The 22,993-nt window shown below is 45.0% G+C and overlaps 1 protein-coding gene and 1 long non-coding RNA gene across 2 annotated transcripts; one reads left to right on the top strand and one right to left on the bottom strand.

Moving 5' to 3' along the window:
• Positions 1 to 1,796: 1,796 nt before the first annotated feature.
• On the bottom strand, positions 1,797 to 17,614 carry LOC144603870 (uncharacterized). The gene is made up of 3 exons (XR_013548668.1): positions 17,307 to 17,614; positions 7,995 to 8,151; positions 1,797 to 2,371 (listed from the first exon to the last, which is right to left on the bottom strand). It is a non-coding gene; the product is annotated as an uncharacterized LOC144603870 (long non-coding RNA).
• On the top strand, positions 16,931 to 20,951 carry LOC144603869 (actin, cytoplasmic 2). The gene is made up of 6 exons (XM_078417641.1): positions 16,931 to 17,059; positions 18,348 to 18,483; positions 18,566 to 18,805; positions 19,315 to 19,753; positions 19,913 to 20,094; positions 20,318 to 20,951. Exons 2-6 carry the CDS (start codon positions 18,361 to 18,363, stop codon positions 20,459 to 20,461), a joined length of 1,128 nt encoding a protein of 375 aa, XP_078273767.1. The 5' UTR covers positions 16,931 to 17,059; positions 18,348 to 18,360; the 3' UTR covers positions 20,462 to 20,951.
• Positions 20,952 to 22,993: the final 2,042 nt, after the last annotated feature.

The following is a 22,993-nucleotide window of genomic DNA, read 5'->3' on the forward strand; positions in this document are numbered from 1 at the left end:
CACGCCCTCAACAGCAAGAATATCCTTCCTCAAATTTGGAGACCAAAACTGCACACAGTACTCCAGGTGCGGTCTCACTAGGGCATTCTCCCTTTTTTATTTTATTTTCCCTTCCTCAAGACTCCCTTTGCCCACCTTTGCTGAATTCTAAACTTCTCCCAGTCCTCAGGTTTGCTACTTTTGCAGGCCTTTTTATTTTTCTCTATTTGGAACTAATACCATTTGTAATTTCTTTTGAAATCAGCAGCAGAGCTGGCTGAGCTGCTTCCACACAACTGCAGCGAGCTGGGACTCAATCCTGACCTCTGTTGCTGTCTGTGTGGACTTTGCATGTTCTCCCGATGACCACAAGTGCTTCCTCTGCGTGCCCCCACCTTCCAAAGACCTTGTGGGTTGCTAGGTTAGTTGGGCCTCTATAATTTGCCCCTGGCGTCGTTTGATACTAGAATTGATGGAAATGCGGTGAAGCATGGGGAAATGGGATTTCTCTGTGGGCCAGTATTGACCTAATGGACTGAACGGGCTCCTTCTGTGTCAAATGAAATGTGGAAACATGGTCGAGTTACTTTGTCTGTTTTAGTTTTGTGCCAGACAGGATTGAACAACGGTTGTAATTCATTCATGCACTCCTTGGAAGGAAGCCATTGGCTAACCACTGTGAAGGCTTTATGTAATATTCCCCAATCGATCACAGGGAAGTCACATCTCATTCTTTCATTGTTTCCTCTGCGTGGATTCAGGATCCGAGTTGCAGAATCTACTCCCTTGTCCTCCATCGCATTGCACAATTCTATCATTTCTGGCTGTTCATCGCAAGGGACCCTGCACAACAGGTCTGTTTATGAATCTCTTCCCCTTATTGGGAAAGGGGATTTCCGGACTGCAGTTTCCACAATTCATTTGACACAGAAGGAGCCCGTTCAGTACATTAGGTCCAGGATGGTCCTCTTTCGGGTTGATTCCTCCACATATTGTTTCGAAATGCCATCACAAATGCAATCCAGAAATTCCGACCCTTTTACTAAATTGGATTGCCCAATCTTTAGGTGGATTATGTAGATTGCAGGCACTCATAATTGAAGTCATACCTTCAATGCATGTGCTTCTCGTTTCCTGTTCAATGCAACCTCCTACATTACTGCATCTGTGTGGGGGTCTATATAAAAATCCACCGATATTTCCTGCCCCCTCGTGCTTTTTAGCACCACCCATGCAGATTCCTCAATGGGTTGCTTGGGGCAAAAGCCTTTCCTCGCTGTTGTGTTTGCAAATCTATGCAATGTCTGCCTGAGTACAGGTGTGCAAATGTAACAATTTCAAAGCAAATTAAAGTAGATGAATGTTGGAAAATATGTTTAAGGTTAAGAAAATATGCACTGTAACAATCAAATCTGAATTGGTGAACTGCACAATATTGAAAACCGTAAAGCACTAATATGTTAAATAGTGAAAATGCATCATTTCAACATGCATAATTTTGCTAGATATTCATAAAGTCCATGCAAAAGTTTGCAATTTTACAATAAGCTAAGCTTTTCCAACATGTAATTGTGTAAGATTAATTTATTTTAAACGATTTATAAAAAATCAGAGGTTTTGAGCAATTTAAGAAATAGGTTAATTGAAAACAGTTATTTACTTTCAAAAATGTTTATTTATTAACTGACTATCCATTCAACAATTTGTGAGTTTTGGAGTTTATATAAAGCTGTAATAAAACTGAAAGATCATATCAATTTATAGGCTATTTCTTCTAAATAATATTTTTTAAAGCCTTACTCTTATCAAGTTGTAACTGAAAATGCAAATTATAAATAGGAGGTGAAATAACATGTTCAATAAAGTTTCATTCCTAAGGAGGCTTTAACATTTTGACCTTCTCTTCGGTCACCAGGGGATATTGTATGTTTGCCCGAGTTGAACTTTTCATTATTACAGGATGTTAGTTTCTGCTTCAGAGCACTTCTGGTTCTTTGGTGATATTGATTGGCTAATGTACTTCACACGCTGCCTCTTTAAAAAAAAAAAAATCAACTTTAGAAAAGTCCATATAAAGAAAGGTTTTCTCATGAGTTTCCCCTGGTCCATATCCTGTTTTCGTCCATCTCCATGTTAGGGCTTGAAGGTCATTTAGTTGAAATTCCTGAGCAATATGAAGCCCTTTTGAATGCTTTAAACAAAAGACAGATGAACTTTGGTGATTTTATACACCATTATACCACGTGAACAGGCCCTTCTCATAATGTTCATGCTGTGTTTTAAATACATTTGCTTTAAAGATGCATCAAACTTTCTCACTGAACACCGTCTGTGATAATTATCGTGGGTATGTTCAAATCTTCTTGTCATTCCTATTATTGTTGCCATGCATCTGATAAAGGAAACCAATGTTTAAGTTAGTTTAAGCCCAGCACAAATACCGCGGATAGCGGCACACAGTTCTACTAGTGTTCTTTAAGCAAAATTAACAGATATCACATTGTCCATGTGATCTTCTAAACTAGTTTTGATCGCCTGAGGGAATTTTTCAGTATTATTTCGCTTGGCACTTGATTTTTCTTCATTTTTGGCATTAGCCTGGGAGGTCACATGAGTGGGAGGGATTAGGAATGGGTGTGGGGGGATTTGTCTAAATATGATCCTCTGATTACCATGAATATTCCGTGGATAATCTTTCCTTTGGGGCCTTTTCTTCCATCAGGCAATATATTTTCAATTCTCAGAATGTACACATCAACACTTGCTTTTCATTCTGCTGAGGCTACCATGTTGGACTGCCTATGAGCAGGAGATGGATTTCTATCATTCATAATTTCTATAATTCCGAAGAAGGGTCTCGACCCGAAACATCACCCATTCCTTCTCTCCTGAGATGCTGCCTGACCTGCTGAGTTACTCCAGCATTTTGTGAATAAATACCTTCGATTTGTACCAGCATCAGCAGTTATTTTCTTACAAATTTCCATAATTCGGTCATTTCCTGCGTATAGATTTTAGATTTAGAGATACAGTGCGGAAACAGGCCCTTCGGCCTACCGAGTCCACGCCGCCCAGCGATCCCCGCGCATTAACACTATCCTACACACACTAGGGACAATTTTTACATTTACCCAGTCAATTAACCTACATACCTGTACGTCTTTGGAGTGTGGGAGGAAACCGAAGATCTTGGAGAGATCTTGGGGAGAACGTACAAACTCCGTACAGACGGCGCCCGTAGTCAGGATCGAACCTGAGTCTCTGGCACTGCATTCGCTGTAAGGCAGCAACTCTACCGCTGCGCCACCGTGCCGCTTAATAAAGCACGGCCATCAATAAAAGCTTTAAGATTTGTGCATTCATTTACCCATCAGAGTTTTTAGGCACCACAAGGACAATAGACAATAGACAATAGACAATAGACAATAGGTGCAGGAGTAGGCCATTCAGCCCTTCCAGCCAGCACCGCCATTCAATGCGATCATGGCTGATCACTCTCAATCAGTACCCCGTTCCTGCCTTCTCCCCATACCCCCTCACTCCGCTATCCTTAAGAGCTCTATCCAGCTCTCTCTTGAAAGCATCCAACGAACTGGCCTCCACTGCCTTCTGAGGCAGAGAATTCCACACCTTCACCACTCTCTGACTGAAAAAGTTCTTCCTCATCTCCGTTCTAAATGGCCTACCCCTTATTCTTAAACTGTGGCCCCTTGTTCTGGACTCCCCCAACATTGGGAACATGTTTCCTGCCTCTAATGTGTCCAATCCCCTAATTATCTTATATGTTTCAATAAGATCCCCCCTCATCCTTCTAAATTCCAGTGTATACAAGCCTAATTGCTCCAACCTTTCAACATACGACAGTCCCGCCATTCCGGGAATCAACCTAGTGAACCTACGCTGCACGCCCTCAATAGCAAGAATATCCTTCCTCAAATTTGGAGACCAAAACTGCACACAGTACTCCAGGTGCGGTCTCACCAGGGCCCGGTACAACTGTAGAAGGACCTCTTTGCTCCTATACTCAACTCCTCTTGTTACGAAGGCCAACATTCCATTGGCTTTCTTCACTGCCTGCTGTACCTGCATGCTTCCTTTCAGTGACTGATGCACTAGGACACCCAGATCTCGTTGAACATCCCCTCTTCCTAACTTGACACCATTCAGATAATACTCTGCCTTTCTATTCTTACTTCCAAAGTGAATAACCTCACACTTATCTACATTAAACTGCATCTGCCATGTATCCGCCCACTCACACAACCTGTCCAAGTCACCCTGCAGCCTTATTGCATCTTCCTCACAATTCACACTACCCCCCAGCTTAGTATCATCTGCAAATTTGCTAATGGTACTTTTAATCCCTTCATCTAAGTCATTAATGTATATCGTAAATAGCTGGGGTCCCAGCACCGAACCTTGCGGTACCCCACTGGTCACTGCCTGCCATTCCGAAAGGGACCCATTTATCCCCACTCTTTGCTTTCTGTCTGTCAACCAATTTTCTATCCATGTCAGTACCCTACCCCCAATACCATGTGCTCTAATTTTGCCCACTAATCTCCTACGTGGGACCTTGTCGAAGGCTTTCTGAAAGTCGAGGTACACCACATCCACTGACTCTCCCCTGTCAATTTTCCTAGTTACATCCTCAAAAAATTCCAGTAGATTTGTCAAGCATGATTTCCCCTTCGTAAATCCATGCTGACTCGGAATGATCCTGTTACTGCTATCCAAATGCTCAGCAATTTCGTCTTTTATAATTGACTCCAGCATCTTCCCCACCACTGATGTCAGACTAACTGGTCTATAATTACCCATTTTCTCTCTCCCTCCTTTCTTAAAAAGTGGGATAACATTTGCTATCCTCCAATCCACAGGAACTGATCCTGAATCTATAGAACATTGAAAAATGATCTCCAATGCTTCCACTATTTCTAGAGCCACCTCCTTAAGTACCCTGGGATGCAGACCATCAGGCCCTGGGGATTTATCAGCCTTCAGTCCCATCAGTCTACCCAAAACCATTTCCTGCCTAATGTGGATTTCCTTCAGTCCCTCCATCACCCTAGGTTCTCCAGCCCCTAGAACATTTGGGAGATTGTGTGTATCCTCCTCAGTAAACACAGATCCAAAGTAACGGTTTAACTCGTCTGCCATTTCTTTGTTCCCCATAATAAATTCCCCTGCTTCTGTCTTCAAGGGACCCACATTTGCCTTGACTATTTTTTTCCTCTTCACGTACCTAAAAAAACTGCAAAGGAACTGCAAACGCTGGAAAGCGGGTCAGACTACATCTGCGGAGGATTTGGATGGGCACCATTTTGGATTTGGACCCTTCTTTAGACCTGAAATTATTCAGACTTCTTAGGTGGCTTTTCAGTCAGCTGGCCAGCACTCATACCTAAATATCCAAGAGACTTTCCCAAAAGTGTTCCTCATGGTTCTAGGCATACTGTTCACTTTAAACGAACTGCTCCCAAAAATAATGTTTGCAGTTTTGGACTTTTGTCAAGGAGAGCTGAGGATTCTTGTGAGTTTAACCTAGAACCATACCAGCAACAGTGTGGTTTCAAACAGATACCAGGCTGAGAGACGGTCCCAGTAGTTAGGACGCAGGGCCGGTTGGGTAAAGTAATCATCTCAGCCCTGTCCATATTTAATTGCTGGCAATTTCTCCTGTTGATCACACAATCTGGTAATTTAAGACTAACTGTGGTAAAGAGAAGCAGGGTGTTGTCAGCATTCGTGGGCATACTAAAGTTGTGTCTCCAGGCAATATTGCCAAGGGACATCACAGAGATGAGACCCGAGAGAGAACAAGCATAGATCCTTCAGAGGCACCAGATCATATGATTCCGTACCTCTGTGGATAGACAAGAGGGGAACATGAAAACAGACAGTGCAGTGCCACCCAGCACTGGTGAACGATGGTATGTATCAAATGAGTCCAGAGTTGTACGTCAAATCAGATAAGATGGGATGAATATTGTGATAGCCGTTAAAATATTCATCATTGCAGGAGATCTCTGGTGCTTGTATTTCATGGAATTCAGTGGCAATTGCGTTGCATCTTAAAGTTGTAGGATAACACAACTGGAATCTTTTTCTATTCATTATTCTGGGTGCAACATCATTGGCAAGACTAGCATTTATTACCCCTCTGTGATTGCCCTTCAGAAGGTGGTGGTAAACCATCTTCTTGGAGTGATGCAGTGCTTCCTCAGGTAGACACAAAGTGCTGGAGTAACGGGCGGCATGGTAGAGTTGCTGCCTTACAGCGAATGCAGCGCTGGAGACTCAGGTTCGATCCTGACTACAGGCGCCGTCTGTACGGAGTTTGTACATTCTCCCCGTGACCTGCATGAGTTTTCTTCGAGATCTTCGGTTTCCTCCCACACTCCAAAGACGTACAGGTATGTAGGTTAATTGACTCGATAAATGTAAAAATTGTCCCTAGTGTGTGTAGGATAGTGTTAATATGCGGGGATCGCTGGGCGGTGCGGACCCGGTGGGCCGAAGGGCCTGTTTCCGCGCTGTATCTCTAAATCTAAAATCTAACTCAGCGGGCCAGGCAGCATCTCTGGAGAACATGGATAGGTGACATTTCGGAACGGGACCCTTCTTCAGACATAACACACCTCTCCATGTTCTCCAGAGATGCTGCCTGGTCTTCTGAGTTACTCCAGCATTTTGTGTCTATCTTTGGTATAAACCAGCATCTGCATGTCCTCCCTCAGGTATGTTTACAATGACCAAAACACAAAGTGCTGAAGGAACTCAGTGGGTCAGGCGGCATCTGTGGAGGGAATGGGAAGACGACTTTCATGTCGGGACCCTTCTTCAGTCTGAATAGATCATTTGCTTCTATGTATCACTGGAACTGGTTTGTACATTCTCCTCGGCAATTATCAGCCTGCATCATATCCCTCACCACGACAAGTGAACTCCATGTCATCTCTTGCATTCCTTCCCTCCGCACACATACTTTCTGCTTGCTGCCTTCATTTCTTCTACTCATAACATTTTGCATCCATCTGGTCTTTTGATGAACCACTCCTCGTCCTGACATCACTTCCTCAAATCATGCTTTCCATCTTCGACACTGCATGTAAAGCTTCATACATGTAGCTCCCTCTGCTCGGACATCTGAAACTCCTTCGTTACCACGCTGTCACCAAAGGCACCATGAAACACGAGGCAGGGAGTGTTACAAATTGTTACCTACACCTAGCTGGTTCAGGTGGTGAAGGAGATGGGAAACCTAAAGCAGGCATATTAGATATTATGGACTAGTGAATCAGGAGAATAGCTGCTTTTCACTTGCAGCCATTATGAACCATGGAAAAATCACAGGTTAAACCAAATTCACAGCCCAACCGTCATGAATATACATACAAATTCTCATGGTCATTCTAACTCTTATTGCATTCCTTTCATTCTATATCGCCACACCACTTCAGTGGTGTCAGGGGTTATGGGGAGAAGGCAGGCGAATGGGGTTGAGAGGGAAAAATGGATCAGCCACGATTGAATGGCAGATTAGATGCGATGGGCCGAATGGCCTAATTCTGCTCCCAGAACTTATGAACTTTGTCGCAGAAAGTCAAACTGCAATTACCCCCAATGATTACATTCCTTTTCACAAAAGCTTTTCACTGTACCTCAGTACATGTGACAATAAACTAAACAAAAGCTAAAACAGAGGACATACGCTGAGAAGATTCCATCCAACATTGGAAACTCGCCGTTCATGAGCAGAGTCAACAGCATCGTGCATTGAATGCTAAGTACCGGTGAATCATCATCATCACTGCTGCCACCATTTAAAAAGAAAATTGGTCTCCTTGTGGTAAGCTTACACATTGCTGAGTCCTAGATACGCAATATCCTGAGTTACACCCTGGAAAGTTTCAGAAACAGGCAATGGTTGGTACTTTAACAACCACCAACAATTAACAGCCACTAGATTTAGAGTCACCATATTCCCCAGTGTGACAGAGAGCGAGTCTTACCGTAGGAAGTGGCAAGGGTCAGAAATAAGTTGAGCCCTCAGGCACTGCTCCACAGATCAGTCTGGACTCTACTGAGCGGGTTACGAGAAACCCTCTTCTCAGGGCTGCAACCTCTTCCGCACATTGGGAATTCCATCCGTGCGTTTAAAAGAAAAATCTAGGCCACAGATAAAAGATGCATCACCACAAGTATTTAATAATTTGCCCAAAAATAGATGTCATGCCAGATGATCGCTAGATAGTTATTGCAATACCTTTATTGATGAAGAGGATTAATGTTCAGAGAATCATGGACCAATCAGCTTACCCTGAGTTGTAGTAAAAATAACAGAATCTTTACTGGGATAGAAGAATCTCCAGAGATGAAAAGTACAAAGTATAATAATGACTGATCATCAACATGCATTTCAAAAGGGGAAACTCACTTGAAATGTTTGAGCTGACAGAAAGAAAACTATGGTAATGCAGTAGATTTGAAGTTATCTAGGATTTCAAAAGGCCTTTGATAAGGTACTCCATAAAACACTATGGTCAGAGAATTCAGAGACAGGAGAGTCGTAGCAGAATAGATTTCTTGTGGGAATAATGGATGGCTTTTCACAGTAGATAACGGTTTGCAACTAGCATTGAAGAAATGGATCGCGGAATCAAAAAACATAATTTCTAAATTTCCAGATGATTCCTAATCAAGGGGATGTAATTAATAACGACAAGAGTAGCATTAAAAAGGAGAATTAGATGCAAAAATGATTGGGAGAGATAATTAGTGTCGTATTTCGGATCAGGCAAAGATGGTGTTATAAAATTTAAGTAAGATGCTCCACATCTGGTGAACAAGATTGGTGAGTTGCAGCAACATTTACCAGGTGGGTGCACAATGTCATGGCAAAAAACAGACATTAAAAAAAAGCAGGAATGGATTGTAAATATTCCTCGATACAGGATATGTAGGAAAGATGGCAAAGGGCAAAAAAGATGGGAAGTGGCATTAATGATTAAGACGAATTGGAGAAAGTGGATGCCCTTGAACGATCAAGAAAATAAACTCTCAATTTTTAATTAAGAAACAACAGAGATGTGGTTGAGATTCTGGATGGGATAAAACATGATAAGGAAGAGATCTAAGCAGGTCTGTCAACACAATGCGGCACGGTAGCGCAGCGGTAGAGTTGCTGCTTTACAGCGAATGCAGCGCCGGAGACTCAGGTTCGATCCTGACTACGGGTGCTGCACTGTAAGGAGTTTGTACGTTCTCCCCGTGACCTGCGTGGGTTTTCTCCGAGATCTTCGGTTTCCTCCCACACTCCAAAGACGTACAGATATGTAGGTTAATTGGCTGGGTAAATGTAAAAAAATAAATTGTCCCTAGTGGGTGTAGGATAGTGTTAATGTACGGGGATCGCTGGGCGGCACGGACTTGGAGGGCCGAAAAGGCCTGTTTCCGGCTGTATATATATGATATGATATGATAATGAATGAAGCACATGGTGCCGCTGCGATGCATCATAGATTGGTAGAATGAATGCAGAGATAGAATTGACACTTGTGAAAAGGAACATTCGTCGAGGCTGTCAGTATGTGACAGTCACCAAGTAATCCAATAGCAAATTCAAGGGAAACATGTTTACTCAAAGAGTGGTGAGAATGTCCAGGAGCAGTGAATACCTGATCTACATTGAAATGGAAGACAGACACAAAAAGCTGGAGTAATGGGACAGGCAGCATCTCTGGAGAAAAGGAATAGGGTCGAGACCCTTCTTCAGACGTCTTCATGGTCTACCAGACCCCTTGCTCTACTATCACTGATGATATATGCAGAAGAACATGCTTGGAACAGCACCAAACATACCAAATTATGTTGAGGTATACTGTCACATATATGTGAGAATCCAAGCTGGTGAAAGTGGAACAAACACAAGACAAAATGCATGCTCGACAACAAAGACAGAGCTGAATGATCTGCATATAACAGATTAGATCAGAGCTCTGTGGTCCTGGCAAATCCAGCCATCAGCGGGAGTGGACATTTAAACAGCTTAGGTGCAAAGGGGACTCCAAGGAGCTCCTCATTCTCAATGACAGTGGAGCCCAGTAAGTGACTGCTGAAAAGGATAAAGTGTTTTCAATCATCTTCAGTGACAAATGTCACATAGTTGATCCATTGCAGCTTCCTCGAGATTCTCGCTGTCACAGACGCCAGTGTTCAGCCAATTCAATTTACTTCAAGTGATGGAAATGGCCGAATGCCCAGAATACAACACAAATGATGGGACCACACAACATTCCAGTTTATCTCCCAGAACTCTGACCACACTATTGATGGTCACAATACTGGCATCCACCTGACATTGTGGGAAATTGCCCAGTGTGTCCTGTCCATAAAATGTACAACAAATCCAACCCAGCTGAAACGATCAACTCTGAATCACCAACAAAGTGACCGGATATATAATTATGCTGCACTTACTGCCAGTAAGTTGTTCACTAATGCGTAGGCTCAGGTTCTGTGTGGATCACTTGACTCGAGATCTCAGTCCAGTTCCAAACCAAAGAGCTGTGTTTCACTGGGGAGGTCATGGTGACCATCCCTGCCTTCAGTGCAGAGACTAACTGAGTGCGGAGGTCTGGTCAAACAGGAGTCAATGCGGACCTTTCACCGTCCGGCGCGGCCTGGAACGTGGCAGGTACAACAGCCTGACCGCGGGAGAAGACGGCAGGGGAAGAGAAAAGACATTCTGGCCTTCCATCACAGTGAGGAGGTGACTGGAGGAGACTCGCTGTGATGGATGTTTCTTTTTTTTGTGTTTTGTGTTGGTTGGGGTTGTGTAATTTGCTTATTTTATTGCTCGTATTGTTGGACTGTGGGTGACGAAATCTCGTCCAAAAAACTTGTTTTTTGGATGACAAATAAAGATATCCTGAATCCTGAATCCTGGTTCTCCACTGGTTGCAGTCATTCCTCAGACAGAGGAAGGTGGTTGTAGTTGTTGACGGTCATGCACCGCAGCCACAGGATATTTGATGCGGATATTCTCAGCAATGTGTCTTCGGCCCAATAAACTGTCAGCTACACCAATGATTTTCGTCAGTGAACCGAAAGAGGTTATAAGTGATGGTGGAGATAAATTTTGTCTTTTGCACTGTTGACTTCATTTGGAGAGTTTAATGAGGACAAGTTTCCAGTGTTCATGGAAATCCTGATCAAATGTCAAGCTTCAAGTTTCCCGCCAGTTGCAAAGAAGCAGAGAAATATGCACAATGGGCCAAACGTGGAGACATGAGACTACATTTAGACAAAAGTAGTAGTGATCTTCATAAAGCAGGTGGAAACCACAGATTGAAGTATGGGGAGGTTAAATCTCCTGCCAGCTAATCCACGCAGGTTCTGAGAACACGGCTGGGGACTCCATCTGGGCTAGTCACTTTTGTAGGTTTGCTCTCAGGAAAGTGATCTGATGTCTTTAATGGTGACCGAGGATACAAGTTCACCCAAGACTGCCAGGACAGGTTTACATTATTCCACTGTCTTTCTGTTCTGTACAAGCATAGAATGCCTTGAGCTCATTGGGGAGGGATGCATAGTGCCAACGAATCTGCCCAGTTTCACTTTGTATGGCTCTTTATTGCATGCAATCTTTGCCAATTTGTGTCATTAATCCGGGACTCTAGCCTGGTTCAGCAATGTCCCTCGACATTCCTGATGGCTTTGCGAAGGTCATTGCACCTTCCCTGTGCAGGTCGGAGACTACCTATTTGAATTCTTCAGACTCGGATCATCTAATCAGAGAAGATTTTGTCTACTTTGCTTTTTGCCCACAGCAGAAGAGGAATTTGTCAGAATTGCAGACAGCCATAGACTGAAGAAGGGTCTCGACCCGAAACACCACCCATTCCTTCTCTCCAGAGGTGCTGCCGCGGAGTTACTCCAGTCTTTTCAGTGTATCTCAGCCATAGACTGTAATCATCTCGAGTGATTGAGGACCTGATGAGCCTTTGTGGCTCCTTTATAGTGCTTTTACCACCCTGTCTAGATTTTTCCGAAGCCCTCCTTCCCATTAATGCAACATCATTGTTTAAGCAGATGCACAATCCATTAGCCAAAAGTATGCTCTTGTAATGTGGCAATTCCCATTAAAGTCCATCCGCCAAGGTTGCAGCTGCTAGGCTAAGTGCCAGCAGTTGCAAGATTTTGCAATAGATTAACAGGATCTGAAAATGACAGGGGATGGCATTGCACGGGGAAACTGGACAACACTATTCTGGAACCTTTGCAATTGAAGATCAGCATGTTGATGGGATTTTTTAAAATAGCACTTGGGCAATAAATTAAAATGGTTTAACGTAATCAAAAGCATTGCTTGAGCCAACAACTCCTGATCTAAACACTCTGGACAGAAGAAACCACTTCTCAGCGTTTACCCTGTCAGTCCCGATCAGAATCCTACACTTGATTAAGATCGCCACTTATTCTTTAAGTTTCATTGAGTATTAACATATCGTACGCATTTTATCCTTGTAGAATTAATCACTCTTTTCAGGAATCAACCTGGTGTATCTAGTCTGCTCGGCTTCAGGGGTTATTATGTCCTTCTTTGGTGACGGACATTGTTGCTACTCTTCAGTTGCTACCCCCAAGTCCTGCATAATTGGACCATTATATCTTTATTCTAGTACTCCAACAACCTTGCAATATTACCATTTGTCTTGTGTAGGAAGAAACTGCAGATACTGGTTTACTCCGAAGATAGACACAAAATGCTGGAGTAATTCAGCAGGTCAGGCAGCATCTCTGGAGAAAAGGAATAGGTGATGTTTCGGCTCGAAACCCTTCTTTCCTGAAATGTCACCTATTCCTATTCTCCAGTGATGCTGCCAATGCCGCTGAGTTATTCCAGCTTTTTGTGTCTGCCATTTGTCTTCATGGTTTGTTGTACCTGGAGCTAACATTGTGTACTGCTACAATCCCAAAAAACAATATTTACCAATTTATCACCATTTTATCTATTCTTCCTCATGTATGAAATGCCTCCTACTGTGTTATCAGCCACCCTTTTAACCCACAAACTCATTAGATCCTCATACAGATCACTTTCTCAGGTGTGGCATGGTGCTGTTAGCTTGCAGCTTTAGGAACAGTGGTCCAATCATGACCTTGAGTGTGTTCTTTGCAAGTTCTCTTTCTGTGGTTGTGTGGGTTTCCTTTGGGTACTCTGGTTTCCTCTCACATCTCAAAGATCTGCTAATAGTAAACCGGGTCATGAACTTAACGGCAAAAAGATCAAAACCGAAGCCGATGGGCTTGTGTGCGAGAGAATACTTTGCCAGGGTACAGGAAAAAATGGGAAGGGGAGGGTATGGGACTAAATAGGATTGCTCCTCTGATAATCAGCATGGATGAAATGACCTCAGTCTGAAGAAGGGTCTCGACCCGAAAGGTCACCCATTCCTTCTCTCCAGAGATGCTACCTGTCCCGCTGAGTTACTCCAGCTTTTTGTGTCTCTCTTCGGTTTAAACCTGCATCTGCAGTTCCTTCCTACACGTGTCGTTATAAGAACTGCGTACGTGAAGTCTGCCGTATGATTTTACTGGATTGCACGCAACAACAAGAATTTCACTGGACCTAGTTATATGTGACAATAAAGTATAATCGTATCATTGAATCATTGAGATAAGATTATAATCATCGGCATGCAACATGAACCGTTTCTCTCTCTATGGATGCTTGCCGAGCTTCTAACTATTACTAGCATTCTGTTTTACATTGCCAACAAATATGGAGACAATACAATTCATTATGTACAGGGATTGCAAATAGCTTGGGAGTCAACACTGATCCTTATGTAAAACCCCACCAGTAAACCTTTCTGGGGCGTCCTGAGGACGAGTGAACTGTTTTTATTTTAATACATGTCCTTGTTCAAAAGCACAAGTACATGGTTAGTGTCGGGAGGGATGATGGACCACCCTTCAATTGCTATATCAAGTGCTTCTCTTAAATGATGCGATTCATTCAGGTGACATTTATGGGGACAATAGGAGATGGAACTTATCAAGGTTGGATTGAGGGTTCACGACTTGTTTAGTGGTATAAATACGAGATTGTCCGAGAATGTTAAAATCATGGTGCGTTATGTTTTTAAATAAATAGTGCTTTTAATAATAGCAAGTGATTTAATAAGTGGTTTAAATAGTTTTGTGTTTACTCCACAAGGACGATTTTTTAAAGTCCAATAAATATTCCTGGTAGCATTTATCTGTGTTAACAACAATAATTTAAATGATCTGTTTTTCCCCAGCCAGGGTATGGATGGGACAGCTAACAATTGTTAAGCTGTTTATGATTGCAGCTCAGTTGAAAATTGAAGGCCTCTTGCAAATGCCCTGCAAACAGTATATTGAATGTATTTTTGTCTAAACATTTTAGCGTTGCCACACTGAATCCTGAAGTTCGAGTGCAGCAAATCACGTGGTTAACAGATTTTTTTTTCACTCCTCTGAATTGCAGAAAGCAGAAGTGTTTCTCTCCCCACCACAAACATTTCATTAAGAATTATAAATAGCGGAAGCAAAAATGTATATAATGGTGGTCAGTCAGTGGATTAATCTCAGCCCTTTTCACTGATTATAAACCACCCTTGAGCAATAATGTTAACAGTCTGTGCAGTAATAGTTCTTTCTGCTTTGCATGTTTCCCATTTCACTTCACTACCATGTTTTACAGTAAGCCCTGGTCTGAATGTTCGGTTCCACAAGTGGAGCGCACTGATCTGTAATTAACGAGAAAATGGAATCGGAGAACTGCACCGTAAGGAAGGATCATTTGGCCCATCCTGTTTGCAAGACTGGAAAAAAAACGCCCTTCTTACGGGAGCCCTTTGTTTTATTCATCCTCTTTAAAATATTTATCCACTAAATCTGTAACGTGTCCTGCTTCCACCTATTTGCATATGTATTTTGTTTTTTTAAGTGGAAATAAAAGCCCCCAAGTCAAGAAGGGGAGGAGGTGGGGGTCGTCATTCCCAATCCACTAGCGGCCCCGAGGTAGAGCAATGATCCAGTGTTGGATGGAGAAGGCGAAGGGAGGTGGGGGAAGGGAGAGGAAAAGGGGGGAAGGTGGTGCAGCCTTTCCCAGCGTGAATGCATTAGGGGTTGGGAGAGCCAAGGGGCTTCGGACACCGTGGTTCCGAGGTAGAGTAATGACCCCATCTGTTACTGGTGGGGATGGGTTGAGGGTTATTTCCTATGTGAATGCACAAGGGATTAGGGATGGGGAGAGCAGCGGGCGTTGAGGCCCCAGAGGAAGAGCAATTGCTGCTGGGGAGCAGAAGGAGGGAGGTATCGCCCTGTCCGACGTGATCACATTGGGGATGGGGGGAGCAACGGGGGCATCGGACGCTGCTGCCCCGAGGTAGAGCAATGATCTTGCCATGTTACCGGGGCGAGTAGAGGAGGGGGGAAGTGGGAGAAGATGAGTATGAAGGAGATGGGGAAAAGTGGAAGGGAGCAAGTGGGAGAAGAGGAGAGAAGGGGAGTACAGAAGGGGCAAGAAGAGTAGAGGAGGGGAGAGGAGGAGGAGAGATATGGAGGAAGGGAGAGGGGGGGGTGGGGTAGCTATTTCCAATGTTCATGCATTGAGGATGGAGAGTGCTGCCCCGAGGCCGTGCGATGGTCCTGTGGTGGGGGTGGGGGTGGGGGATGGAGATGGGGAAAGTGATGTAGGAGAGCGAGGGTGGTGGAGGAAGGGGGAAAGGAGGATAAGGGGAAGAGGAAGGTGATGTGGGAGAAGGAAGGGGTGATGGGGGAGGGGGTGATGGGGAGGGGTTGAGAGAGGTGATGTTGGGGGGGGGGGGTGATGCTGGGGAAGGGGATGTGAGCGGTGATGTTGGGAGATAGGGGGAGATGTGATGTTGGGGGGGGGATGCCGTGGGGAGGGGATGTGAACGGTGATGTTAGGGGGAGGGGGAGATGTGATGTTGGGGGGCGAGGGGATGCTGGGGGGAGGGGGATGTGAGAGGTAATGTTGGGGGGGAGGGGGAGATGTGATGCTGGGGGAGGGGATGTGAGAGGTAATGTTGGGGGGAGGGGAAGAAGTGATGTTGGGGGAGATGTGACGCTGGGGGGGTGATGCTGGGGGGGAGGGGATGTGAGCGGTGATGTTGGGGGAGGGGGAGATGTGATGTTGGGGGGGGGATGTGAGAGGTAATGTTGGGGAGAGGGGGAGATGTGATGTTGGGGGGTGATACTGGGGGGGAGGGGATGTGGGAGGTGATGTTGGGGGGGAGGGGGAGATGTGATGCTGGGTGGGGGAAGGGGATGTGAGTGGTGATGTTGGGGGGAGGGGACGTGTGAGGTGATGTTGGGGGGAGGGGATGTGGGAGGTGATGTTGGGGGGAGGGGGAGATGTGATGCTGGGTGGGGGGAGGGGATGTGAGTGGTGATGTTGGGGGGGAGGGGACGTGTGAGGTGATGTTGGGGGGAGGGGGAGATGTGATGCTGGGTGGGGGGAGGGGATGTGGGAGGTGATGTTGGGGGGAGGGGGAGATGTGATGCTGGGTGGGGGGAGGGGATGTGGGAGGTGATGTTGGGGGGAGGGGGAGATGTGATGCTGGGTGGGGGGAGGGGATGTGAGTGGTGATGTTGGGGGGGAGGGGACGTGTGAGGTGATGTTGGGGGGGAGGGGACGTGTGAGGTGATGTTGGGGGGAGGGGGAAATGTGATGTTGGGGGGTGATGTTGGGAGGGGAGGGGATGTGAGCGGTGATGCTGGGGGGGAGGGGCGACCTCGCGAGCTCGAGCAGAGCGGGCGGGCGCGCGCGCTGGAGGGAGGGAGGGGGTGGTGGGCGAGGGGGGAGGAGCCAACCCCACTGACGCTCGGCCAATGGCGGCGGCGCTTTCGCAAACCTTCCCTTATATGGCGGTGGCGGGGAGTGGGCGTGTCCGGGGCCGGGTATAAGAGCGGCGGCGCGCCGGGTGCCCGCACTCTGAGGCGCGGCGTCGGGACCTTGCACCTGCAGTAGCACCAACAAGCGGAGTACGGCTTTTGCACTTGTGGAAGGAAACTAACGGTAAGCACCCAAATCACTAACAAGGGGCCCGTGAACCACCTCGCCTTTTTAAAGAAGAAGAGAAAAATTTTAAATCCACCAGCCATCGGTGTCCTCTCGTGAGTGGGTGGGTGGGTGAATTTATGGGGGAGTTTATTCTCCGGATGGGTTTGAATGGATGGGTCGTTTGGTGATTGGTGTTTACATATTAAATGAGATATATTTAAACTCTTAATAAAACGGAGTTTGGGGGTGTGGGAGTATTTACCGTCGGTGCCTGGGGGTGTGGAGCTGCCGGTGTCCGCGTCCTCCTGCCGGGTCTGAGGTGAGGGGCGTGCCGTGCCGGGCTGGCCATGGATCTTTCTGGAAGCGCTGGCAGACGCAGGGAGAGGTGATGGCGGGCGAGCGAGCGGCTCCGGGTCCGAAGGTTAATAGTTCGGGGGCGTGGCTCGTCTCCTTTCTTCTTCACTCCACTCACTCATTATTCTCGCCGAGGGGTGGTGTTTTGGGGGACAAAGCCTCGCTCTCCCGAACACAAAAGGCAAGGCGGGATGGGAGGGGGAAGGGGAGGCGTAGATGGCGTCGCCGCCGGCTCCTCACGGATAACGGGTCCGCTCGCCGGCGCATGCGCCACGCCCATTTCTCAACTACAACTCCCAGCGTGCCGCGGCGAGAGAGGCTTTATCTGCGCGTGCGTCGTGCCCTGTGGAACTCCAACTCCCAGCCTGCCCCCACCCCTTTGGTTCCGCACATGCGACGCGAATTAGGGCGACTACATCTCCCATCGCGCCCCGGGAGCGAGGGGTCGGCTCTGCGCTTGCGTAGACTGCATCTCCTGGCATTCCTGGTCAGTGTATGGTGAGAGAAGGTTGGCTCGCTGCGCTTGCGTCGTGCGGCAGAGGGAGGGGGGGAGAGACTACACATCTCCCTATCTAGATGAGGCTGTGTGACATCCTGTGGAGACTTGGGCGTGTGTGGAGTCTGTGTTCAGGGAGTGGCAGCAGCCGTCTCCCGAGTCTGGCCGAGTGCCCACTACCAGCCATTGCCTTTTATGGTCGTGAGAGGTTCGGCCGGCTGGCGCTCCTTTGTCTGTGCCGGGAGTGCAGTGACTGCGCCCTCTGCTGCTGGTGCAGGGATGGGGCAAGTCTGCACAGCACTCGGGCGGACCAGCTGAGATGCCGGTACTAAAAAAAATAGCTGTTTGCCTGTACTTGCAACAGGCTGCCATAGTTCCAGCTTTCATTTTCACATGAAATCTGAATTTTATTTTTCGTTAAAATCAAATTTTCTGCTTTCTTTTTTCCCCCAGGTAAAATACAGCCATGGACGATGAAATTGCAGCACTGGTGGTTGACAATGGCTCTGGTATGTGCAAAGCTGGCTTCGCTGGAGATGATGCCCCACGAGCTGTCTTTCCTTCCATTGTTGGCCGCCCAAGACACCAGGTATGGAAATGACTGGATGTTTTTGCACTAGATTGTATTCTTCACATTGGCTGTTTGCTATAAATGTCTTTATGTTCTTCAGGGTGTGATGGTCGGCATGGGACAGAAAGACAGCTACGTTGGTGATGAAGCCCAGAGTAAAAGAGGTATCCTGACATTAAAATACCCCATTGAGCATGGCATTGTAACCAACTGGGATGACATGGAGAAGATCTGGCATCATACTTTCTACAATGAACTGAGAGTTGCACCTGAAGAACACCCAGTCCTGCTTACAGAAGCTCCCCTGAACCCCAAAGCCAACAGAGAAAAGATGACACAGGTACTGAAAATGAAAGTGACCACATTGTGCCACCTTGTTGTCCTTCCTTTTTTCCTTCTCTGAAAACTCTTTCATTCTTTCCTATCCTTGTTCACAGGGAATCTTTCAAAGGTGACATTCTTTCCTGAAAATTTCAAGGTTTCATTTGCTTTCTCACTGAGTTCCATTAACTTATGCATGTTTTGTGTGCTGTTCTAATCTTCAGTTGTTTAGCTGGTATTGCAGGTTGGGGATCTGGGTATTGATTTGGACCAATCTGCAATTTGGGGAAGGTGACTAATAGTTTCTGTAGATGGGTTATGAACTAGTAAGAGTGAGTTGGCATTTTCATAACTGGAATAGAATTTTGCTGTAAACCATTGCATGCTTAACTTTTTGACTGGTTATGATACACAAGGTCTTGGTTCAGCTTGTTGATGCCTCTAATTCCTTAATAGTTAATTTCCTTCAATTCAACTGAAATTTGGACCAATAAACATCACACTGAATGTTTGCTCGTATCTTTGCAGATCATGTTTGAGACCTTCAATACCCCTGCAATGTATGTTGCCATCCAGGCTGTGCTGTCCCTGTATGCCTCTGGTAGAACCACTGGTATCGTGATGGACTCTGGTGATGGTGTAACCCACACTGTGCCCATCTACGAAGGTTATGCCCTGCCCCACGCTATTTTGCGTCTGGATTTGGCTGGCCGTGATCTGACAGACTACCTCATGAAGATTCTGACAGAAAGAGGCTACTCTTTCACCACCACAGCTGAGAGAGAAATTGTCCGCGACATCAAGGAGAAACTCTGCTACGTTGCACTGGACTTTGAACAAGAGATGGCCACTGCTGCTTCATCGTCTTCTCTGGAGAAGAGCTACGAGTTGCCTGATGGGCAGGTGATCACCATTGGCAATGAGCGATTCAGATGTCCAGAGGCCCTCTTCCAACCATCTTTCTTGGGTATGTAGATCACCAGTTTCATTTTACTACACATTTATGTGTATGTAACAAATAAACGACTATTGATTGACCAGCACTTTATAAACAGTAAATGTCACTAGTACTTGGCTCTTATGATAAGAAGGCAGTTTGTTGATTTAAAAATATTTGTGCCAACAGGTATGGAATCCTGTGGTATACATGAGACCACTTTTAACTCCATCATGAAGTGTGATGTCGATATTAGGAAGGATTTGTACGCCAACACTGTCCTGTCTGGTGGTACTACCATGTACCCTGGTATTGCTGACCGAATGCAGAAGGAAATCACCGCTTTGGCTCCAAGCACCATGAAAATCAAGGTAATTAAAATTAAATTCTACATTCTAATTGTTTTGGGATAAAGTTGATGGGTGACATTAAAGTTGGTAGACACAATGCTGGAGTACCTCCGTGGTCAGGCAGCATCTCGGGAGAGAAGGAATGGGTGACGTTTCGGGTCGCGACCCTTCAGACTTCAAACTCTAAAGTTGGGCTGATTAAAGCCATCAGTGTGGTGTATTAATGAACTTAATTTTGTTCCAGATCATTGCCCCACCTGAGCGCAAGTACTCTGTCTGGATTGGAGGTTCTATCCTAGCTTCCCTCTCCACCTTCCAGCAGATGTGGATTAGCAAGCAAGAATACGATGAGTCTGGACCTTCCATTGTCCACCGTAAATGCTTCTAAGTGGACTGTAACTATCACAAGTGATTGCGCGAGATGAATTGGCATGGCTTTAGTGCTTGTCTCAGGAATAAAAACTGGAACAGTGAAGGTGTTGGTGGTATTTTTGGCAACAAGCATCCCAGAAGTTCTACAATGAGTTTCAAGGACTGAATTGTACATTTAGGCATTCCAAATATTGATGTAAAGGATTGCATTGTCTTAAGGTTATAAAGCCTCTGTGAAGGCTGCCCAAAGTGGGAGCAAATACTTAACCTTGTGTAGTATTGCTTATATGTAAATTATGTAACCGAAAAAAAATGTCCCGTTTTGTACTTTTCCGCCTTAAATTTTCGGTCCTCTTTGATTTTGGTATGCAAAAGCTTTACCTTTATACAAACACACAAGTGAGGTTTACATCCCCGGGCACAAGACAAACCATTTAAAACTTCATGATGCCAGTTTGTGGGACCTACACTGACTAATACAATAAAGTGCACATGTTTAAATGGAACATTTGAGCTTTGTGTACATTTGTTGTTCAGAGAATCTGCTACTGTGCTGACTTGAATTCCTGTGTTGGGTGCAGGATGGTCTGCAATTCAAAGTGCTTATTTTTGGTTGTATTAGCCCTAGCTGAGATTCTGTCATCCGTGTTGTAACCTTACTCTGCCCCTGACTTGCAATGGGTGTAGAAGATGCATCTTTCCTCAATTAAGTTACATTGTTCTTCCAATTGTAAATCATGCAGCCACAAAGGCAATGCTGTCTTAACTAAACATTTAAAATTCACAGTAAAAAAAAAATCTCTGCAATGTTCCAGAATGGGGAATTAACTAACTTGGAGGATCAAAATGTCACTACTTTGTTTGTCAATTTCAGGGTATTTAAGGACAATGGATTTATCTAATATTCTGGGTAAAGTATGATCCTATTAAATTGCAATTTTGGTGATCACAATGACATGAGGCTATATTGTATATTCTCTGAAGACTTGAGTCTTGGGTCAGAATTGTAGGTAAGTGGGCCAATGTATTTATATAACACAGCATTCAACTATTCCTTAAATCCTGGGAATGTGATTAGCCATAAGTATCCATGGCAACAAACTGGTAAGCTCGTGTATTGTGAGAAAAGAAAATAGAATCAAACTGGCTATTTGACCCATTAACATAAACTATTGAACCACCATGTAAATGTCATTTTGTATGATAGAGTGGAGAATTTTGTTTCAGGAGGTGATATATTGCTAAACTAATATTTATTCAGTAAGGCCATCTTTGTTTAATATTTTCAACTATTAACAGTTCTGTTGCAAAGAGTATTTAGTCATTAGAATCATGTTGGCAAGAGTGAAATTCTATACTGAAGCTAATGCTTAACATGAAAATTACTAGGCTGACTTTTGGGATGGAGATGGAATTTTGGGCTCATGGTAGTCTAAGAAATCAAGATACTAAGGCGTGAGGAATGTTTGAGTTGCCTTGGGCTAATTTGTCGGCTCGACCAACAATTCAGCAGTAAGATCAAATGTTCAGACATTTCAATAATACTATATACAGGATAGACACAAAAAGCTGGAGTAACTCAGTGGGACAGGCAACACGGGAGAGAAGGAATGGTTGACAAGTCAGGTTGGAACCCACGAAGGGTCTTGACCTGAAACGTCACGCATTCCTTCTCTCCAGTGATGCTGCCTGTCCCACTGAGTTACTCCAGCTTTTTGTGACTATCTTTGGTTTAAACCAGCATCTGCAGTTCCTTCTTACACAACATGATACAAGAATCGTTTATATTATTTGAGGGCTGACTTGGGCGTGATGAGCTGACCTCTTTGTAAGAACAAGAAAAAATAATTCACTCAGCCCATGGAGCCAGCTGTAATATTCAATAAGATGACTAATGTTATCTTGGCCTCAATTACTCACCCGTCTTTGAGATGTGGGAGGAAGCCAGAGTTCACTGAGGAAACCCACATAGTCGCGGAGGATGTGATGTGCAAGCAGCAACCGAGGATGATTGACGGAGCCGCTCCACCCAACACTGCCATGCTGTCCCTCTCACTGACCCCAGAATTATGAATATTACCCCTCCTCCAACCACGTCCTTCATCAACTTAATGTCCGTACAAGTTCAATCTGGCTTGTCTTTGTAATCATTCTAAATAGAACCAACAGTGATGGAAATGGCCACTTTAACGGGGATGCATGTACCCCATGTCTCAGTTCTACATCATATCTTCAGGTAAATCCAAATGTCTGCAGAACCAGCAGCATAGGTGTGTGTTACATTTTAGCCCAAACACCCCTACATGCCTTATAAATATTTGTAAATTAAAGATCAGGAGTAGGATGATACTACATTGTGACTACTCGCTGACCTGAAAATCAATTCTTTGTCCCATTCTCTTGTGTTAATTAGCTAATCCTCTACCCATACAAAAGGTATTGTGGTCGATGCAATAAACTTGTGCAGGATAGTCTTTTATCCAATACTACTCAAATGCATTATCCAAGCACACCAGATTCATCGGCTTCCTTTTGTCCAGTCTGCTCC

This window comes from Rhinoraja longicauda, chromosome 21, assembly GCF_053455715.1.
Source record: "Rhinoraja longicauda isolate Sanriku21f chromosome 21, sRhiLon1.1, whole genome shotgun sequence".
Lineage (NCBI taxonomy): Eukaryota > Metazoa > Chordata > Chondrichthyes > Rajiformes > Arhynchobatidae > Rhinoraja > Rhinoraja longicauda.

Excerpts from the sequence above, each read along its gene's own strand:
- LOC144603869 (XM_078417641.1), top strand. The coding sequence starts at position 18,361 with ATGGACGATGAAATTGCAGCACTGGTGGTTGACAATGGCTCTGGTATG. Across the intron at positions 19,754-19,912 it reads CTTCCAACCATCTTTCTTGG|GTATGGAATCCTGTGGTATA; the intron begins GTATGTAGATCA and ends TTGTGCCAACAG. Across the intron at positions 20,095-20,317 it reads CAAGCACCATGAAAATCAAG|ATCATTGCCCCACCTGAGCG; the intron begins GTAATTAAAATT and ends ATTTTGTTCCAG.